Source organism: Callorhinus ursinus, unplaced genomic scaffold, assembly GCF_003265705.2.
Source record: "Callorhinus ursinus isolate GAN/ISIS: 27379988/994484 unplaced genomic scaffold, GSC_fseal_2.0 scaffold37, whole genome shotgun sequence".
Lineage (NCBI taxonomy): Eukaryota > Metazoa > Chordata > Mammalia > Carnivora > Otariidae > Callorhinus > Callorhinus ursinus.
This window is the reverse complement of record NW_027397099.1, coordinates 4,785,594-4,792,850: the sequence shown is the minus strand read 5'-3', so window position 1 is coordinate 4,792,850 and position 7,257 is coordinate 4,785,594. Positions and strand designations below refer to the sequence as shown.

Genomic DNA, 7,257 nt, shown 5'->3' with positions numbered 1-7,257 from the left:
TTTAAACAAATTGTTTTTTTAACAAATAATTTAAAACAAAGGCCAGTGTAAACCCAATCGAGGTCAAGAAATAGATTATGACCGGCACCCGAGAAACCTCTAGACATATAAGACATATAATTTTTTAATCACAAAAGTGACATGTTAGAAAAAAAATAAGCAAAAGGATTCACATTTAAATCACCCATAATCCCACAGGAAAGAATAATTTGACGTGCAGTTTTATAGCTTTCCAGTGTCTTTCGTACATATTGTGTGTGCGTGTATGTGTGTACATATATATATTTTTTACTAAAAACGGTGTTATATATATTTTATATAATCATTTTTCATTTAACATATAACAAACATCTTTCCATGCCATTAAATATTTTTTCCGCAGTATCTTTAACAGCTACATAGCTGTTAATGTATGGGTGAAAACCAAAGTTTTCATCATTTAAGCCCCTACTATAAGATGTTTAGGTTATTTCAAAATTTTCTAATTTTAGACAATCTCAATATTAGAAACACACTTTTAACAGTATAGTTGCACAAATTTATAATTATTTCCTTAGGATCCTTTCCTTAAAGCGGAATTAGTCAAAGGATACACAGTAGAACACATATCAAAATATTTCACTTGTGGGCGCCTGGGTGGCTCAGTTGGTTAAGCGACTGCCTTCGGCTCAGGTCATGATCCTGGAGTCCCGGGATCGAGTCCCGCATCGGGCTCCCCGCTCAGTGGGGAGTCTGCTTCTCCCTCTGGCCCTCTTCCCTCTCGTGCTCTCTATCTCTCATTCTCTCTCTCTCTCTCTCTCAAATAAATAAATTAAAAAAAATATTTCACTTGTTACTCTTTGGCAGTTCCCTTTTGCTTTTGAACAGTTGCGGATGCCTTAACATGATGTTTAAAGCTTGAAGAGGTTGCCTATTTGTCAACATCATTTTGTGCTCAAGTGTGTGTATGAACAACTTCTGTCATTTCCTTTTCACCTGCTACTCAGTCGGCATGGAGCCATTATCTTGTCTATTCTAGCCTAAGTCCTTCTTGTCCTTCAAGCCTCATTTAAGAGAATTTCAACCTTTCTTGACTTTCTGGGCAGGGTTAAACCCCCTGTTGCGCCCTCCTTAGCATCTAATATTTCATCCTTCCTAAAATACATTATCTAGAGTTAGCTGCTTTGGGAAGCGGACACCCTGTCTGCTTGTCCACCCTACATCCTGGAACCTAGCCCAGGGCCTGACATATTTCTTGACGTTGGAGTTGACTAGGCACACGAGAAAGGCTTTTGATAACACATTGAAAAACCATACCACCAGCAAATTTTATTTACTGCAATTTAATTTCATGCCTACCAGCAAACCATATTTATTGAAATAGGAACATTCTTATTCATTAAGGCTGCCTCCCATTTCTTGTGTATTTGTGTCGTGATTTTCTAGATACAGAACAGCTGACTACATAATTTTAGGACTGTACAGGATATCTTCCCTGAGTTCTTTTCTCCTTTTCTGTCCTTGTAGATCAGACTGGAGAGGACTTCAAAAAAAAAAAAAAAATCATGGTCCTTCTCTCCTTCTCCAGGTTCTCTTCTTGTCCAACTCCACTTCCAAATCCACTTTCAGCCCTCGCCTTGCTGGGCACATTCCTGAACCTTACACTTACTTCTTCTTCTTCTTTTTCATTTCTGTGATGGGTTTGCCACATAGACCTTGGAGAGTCAATTCCCATTCCTTCATTGGGTGCATCATTGTCCGTATCTTCCACAGGTGGGGGAATGAATGAACAAGGAGAATTTCCAGACGACTGAGTGGGCCTGGAGTCGGTGTAGGAAGGAAGTGGGGACATAGGATATGAATCACGTATAGGTATCTTTGATGCTCTTGGAATTCACCACCCAGCACCTGGACCAAATAGAGAAATCCTGGTTGTGGGAGTGGTGTGCCACCTCTCTGAGAGGTTCAGTAACTGGTTGAGCGTAAAAGACTTTTCTACCTGCCTCACTGGATTAGAACCAGCAGAGATCCAGTTTGGGGCTATTAATGGACAACTCAGGAGGGCAAGTAGCAGCATCACTGAGGTTGTGAAATCACATGCTAGACCCTTGAATTAGTTAGGCAAAGATCTGAGTCTGTATAGCATCCTGTTTTTTCAAAATCTCTATGTTGTGGACATTCCAGAAGAGGGAGAGGCCTCTAAGTCTGACAGATCTTTGGTGATTTTGGCTGCTTTGCCATCCCAGCCTGCCTGTCTTAACCAGAAGCCAAATTACCTGCCTCACATTCTGACGCTTCTGCTTGTTAGCCATGTAAACTTGAGCAAATTACTAAACCGTTGGGGAGACTGCGTGGCTCAGTCAGTTGAGCATCTGACTCTTGATTTAGGTTCAGGTCATGATCTCATGGTCCTGGGACCGAGCCTTGAGCCCTGCGTTGGGCTCTGAGCTCACTGTGGAGTCTGCTTGCCCTTCTCCCTCTGCTCCTCCCCCTGCTTGAGTGTGTGCACGCTCTCTCTCAAATAAATAAATTTTAAAAAATGCTTAACCATCTCTCTCCTACTTCTGTTTTCTTATCTGTCAAGCCCAAATAACAGAGGTGCCTCATGGGGATTGTATGAAAATTAAGTGAGTTACTATTTCCAGTGTCCTTCGTGGAGGGCTTGGCTGGTTGTATGGGCTCAGTAAGTGTAAGCTATTTCTATGAGCTCATCCACTATCTGTCTGAAAAGTCTTTCCTCCTCTTTTCTATCAAAAATTCTCATTTTTCCTTTTCTTTTTAAATTAAGTTATAACTTACATAAAGTGCATAAATATTAAGTGTAAAACTTGTTGAGTTTTCTCCTCATTTTTCAAAGCCCCACCATCATATGATTGTCACGACATCACTCTTTACTCACCACAAACACCCCAGCTCTGAGTTAAGGATTCTGCTTTGAGGAACTTCAGTGCTTCCTGCCCTCCCTCTGGACACCAGCAGGAGGCAGGGTGGTATAGGGGAAAAGCTACAGTCAGCAAGTTAATGATCAGCAAGTTAGTGATCAGGCTTTTCCTGGCCTAAAAATTTACTGGCTTGGGTAAGAACTTAACTTCTAAGGATCTTGTTTCCCCTACCTGCTAAAGAGTACAGATTACCAAATGGACACTTCATAGGGTTGTAGTGAAGATGAAATGAGATAAGGCCTGTAAACAATGCCTGATATATGTTAATTAAGTTAGCAAGTCTAGAAAAAAAAAATGCCCAGTGTGAGGGAGGGTGCTGTGAAACAAGCACTTTCAGCCAGTGCTGCTGAAAGGGTCAATCTATAAAACCTTTCCAGGGAGCAATTCAGGAAAACAAAACAAAATAAAACCAAATAAAAAAAACAAGAGCCATAAAACTTCCATTGTTTAGAAATTCATTCTATGGAAACAATTGTAAATGAGCACCAAGATTTAAGTGCAAGGATTTTCATCACAGCATTACTTACAGTGTACATTAGAACTAGAAAGAGCCAATAATAAGATTATTAAATAAGTCATGGTGTGTTCATAGTAAGGAATTTTATTCTGTGATACAAATTTTGCCCCCCCATAAAATAAATAATTATGTACTCAAAGATTACTTCATGCTCAAGATAAAATAACACAAAAGTGATAGAAACATATAATGTGACCACACATTTATGGAAGTTATAATTTGTAAAATACTTTTTTTTTAAGATTTTATTGATTTGTTTGACAGAGAGAGACACAGTGAGAGAGGGAACACAAGCAGGGGGAGTGGAAAAGGGAGAAGCAGGCTTCCTGCGGAGCAGGGAGCCTGACGCGGGGCTTGATCCCAGGACGATCCCAGGGCCCTGGGATCATGACCTGAGCCGAAGGCAGACGCTTAACAACTGAGCCACCCAGGTGCCCCTGTAAAATACTTTCTTGAGCATTTACTATTTATCACTTACCATGCTACGGTAATTAAATGCTATTATTTCATTTAATCTTCATCAAAATCCTTCAAAAAATGTATCATTATGCCAGTTTTACAGATGAATAAACTGAGGATTATTCAGTTTATTAGGAGGTTAAGTGACTTGTCCAAGACATTATAATGAATTTATGTCTGAGTCTGATTTTAAATCCAGATCTATTTGTATTAACCAAGATAGAACAACAAGAGATTTCAAATTTGTTCTTCCTTAGACCTTTCTGTATTTTCCTAATTTTCTACAGTGAGTAGAGGGAAAAGGTCCCCAATAAATGTTGTGCTTTATGAAACCTTACCATGATTCCTGACTCGAAAGAGGATGAAGAAAGCTGCATAGCCTAATTGCACTACTGGGTATTTACCACAAAGATACAAATGTAGGGATCCGAAGGGGTACGTGCACCCCAATGTTTATAGCAGCAATGTCCACAATAGCCAAACTGTGGAAAGAGCCAAGATGTCCATCGACAGATGAATGGATAAAGAAGATGTGGTATATATACACAATGGAATATTATGCAGCCATCAAAAGGAATGAGATCTTGCCATTTGCAACGACGTGGATGGAACTGGAGGGTGTTATGCTGAGTGAAATAAGTCAATCAGGGAAAGACATGTATCATATGACCTCACTGATAGGAGGAATTCTTAATCTCAGGAAACAAACTGAGGGTTGCTGGAGTGGTGGGGGGTGGGAGGGATTGGGTGGCTGGGTGATAGACATTGGGGAGGGTATGTGCTATGGTGAGCACTGTGAATTGTACAAGACTGATGAATCACGGATCTGTACTTCTGAAACAAATAATGCAATATATGTTAAGAAAAAAAAAAGGAGAAGAAGATAGCAGGAGGGGAAGAATGAAGGGGAGTAAGTCGGAGGGGGAGACGAACCATTAGAGACGATGGACTCTGAAAAACAAACTGAGGGTTCTAGAGGGGAGGGGGGTGGGGGGATGGGTTAGCCTGGTGATGGGTATTAAAGAGGGCACAGTCTGCATGGAGCACTGAGTGTTATGCATAAACAATGACTCATGGAACACTACATCAAAAACTAATGATGTAATGTATGGTGATTAACATAACAATAAAAATTATTAAAAAAAAAGAAAGCTGCATAGCCTAATAACTTCCTGTCTAGAACAAGACATTTCCAGTCTTATATGGGAGATTTTTTAAGTAGTACACTGTGAGATAGTAGAATATAGATATATTGGTCTCTGCCCCCGGTTCCTGGCACAGAGCTTCTAAAACTCTGGTAATTTCTTAAGTGATAAGAGCACTGGGGGCATCTCTTGTTCTAAAAAGATAACCCTGGGTGGGCTCGCAGATGGCTCCTAGATGGGAGCTGGTCACCAGAAAGACCAAGCCATGATTAGAAACTTGGAATTTTCCACCCCTTCCCCTATTCTCTTGAGAAGGGAGAAGGAGGGCTAAAAATGGAGTTCATGATCTCTCATGCATACATGATGAAGCCTCCATAAAATCCCAGTAGTATGGGGTTCAGAGAGCTTCTAGGTTGGTGAACACATCCATGTAACTGGAGGGTGACATACCTCAAGTCCACCAAGACAGAAGCTCCTGTGCTGGGGACCCTCCCAGAACTTGCCCTATGTATCTCTTCAGCTGAATGTTCATCTCTATTCTTAATCATATCCTTTAATAAACTGGTAAACATAAATGTTTTCCTGCATTCTATGAGCCACTCTAAGCAAATTAATGGAAATTGGGGGGATCATGGCAACCTCTGATTTGTAGACACATTGGACAGAAGTTGTATGTAATGGAGTTAAACTATAGAACATCCAGCTGGTGTCACAAAGAATTGCTTGGTGTGGGGAAGAAACCCCATACATTTGGTGACCACAAGTGTCAGAAGTAAAGCATTTTGTGTGAAAGTGAAAGGAGGGGAAAACTGGGTGTTTTTTTCTTAAACATACACCAACTAATATTTTAAAAATATTAATAACTATGAACTTTTTAAAACATGCATTTGAAACACACACATACACATACATATATACACACATCATACCTCACTCATCAGGCATGTCATTACTTCGATATTATTGCTCAGGACAAAGCTTAAGCAAGTTTTTAGGTAAAAAATAATGAGTCATATAAAGAAAAGTATGATGTAAATACAGGTGGCCTGTGGATATACCCAAAGTCATAAAGGTGACATGGGAATGCTGAGAGTGTGGGAAGCACTGTTCTGGCATTTGTGGGCTAGAGAACACCAACAGGGGATGAAGCCCAGCATGGACAGAAGGTTCTTCAGTCTTTTTCACTCTGCACATGGAACATCTGTGTCAAGAACACACATGGCTGGTTCTTCCCAATCCCACAGATGAAAGTTCTCTGTGGTCAGCAGTGAGAGTTACAGAAATCTGATAAAGGAAGGCTTTGGGGTGGGACCAGGGGACAATCTCGTTGGAAGGCTAAGTGAGGGTACTGTCTTGAAGCCAAGTGCATCAAGCATTGGATGTTGGTTTGAGAAAACAACAGTTGTCTATAGCAAAGAATGGAGGAAGGGACTGATGGAAATAACAGGAGGCTTAAACTCCAAAGCCGAGTCAGCCATTGGCATCACCTCTCCCAACCTGGGGCCCTTATCCATGCAGGTCGAAGACTCAGATATGGTCTTGTCCACCATGGGCATTTGCTCTGTATTTATTGAGGCCCTGCTTTGTGAATTGAAGCTCCACTGGTTCTAGGGCCATGAATATAGATAAAACACTAGTTTTGCCCTGAAGGAATTTAAGGTCTAGGTGGAAGACCAACATGTAAAAATGACACTGTATTTCAATTTTGAGCAATGGTTATGTATTACTTCTAGAGCTGCCCCCAACCCTCCCCCGGCAAATAAATATTCCTAAAAAAAAATTTTTTTTTAGGTCAAAGTGATAAGGAATAAATTAGGATTGTATGGGGTAGTTGGCTGGGAGTCAGATATATCTGGGTCAGAATTCCATCTCCACACATTCTAAACTGGTGGTCTTCAAACCGGAATTACACATATCCCTAAGCATGAACACTTTTCAAGGGGGATTAACCTTCATGTGTTATCTTTCTTAAAACTGATGTAAGAATACACCAATGTCAGAGATCCTGCCAGTTTCCCTTTCCCAGTCAGATTTCTCCCACCTTGCAAAAGATAAGGCATACCATCCGCATCTCACTTTGGTGTATATTATGGTGTATATTGGTGTATATTATGGTGTTAGAAACCGAGTTTGGATACAAATACAGGCATAGTTCAAGACTAATTAAGGTCCCGGTGTACCTGGGTGCCTCAGTCAGTTAAGCTCTGCCTTTGGC

The 7,257-nt window shown here is 40.6% G+C and overlaps 1 protein-coding gene across 2 annotated transcripts in view; it reads left to right on the top strand.

The window, feature by feature from the left end:
* NIP7 (nucleolar pre-rRNA processing protein NIP7) overlaps positions 1-7,257 on the top strand; it is a 63,339-nt gene that overhangs the window by 36,359 nt on the left and 19,723 nt on the right. The window contains exon 5 of one of the 2 annotated variants that reach the window (XM_073880076.1): positions 4,185-4,205. The exons of the other annotated variant lie outside the window; for it this stretch is intronic. Coding sequence (XP_073736177.1) covers positions 4,185-4,187 — 3 coding nt within the window. The 3' untranslated portion in view covers positions 4,188-4,205. Of the gene's footprint in view, positions 1-4,184; positions 4,206-7,257 lie in introns of those variants that run through there. 2 annotated transcript variants of the gene reach the window in all.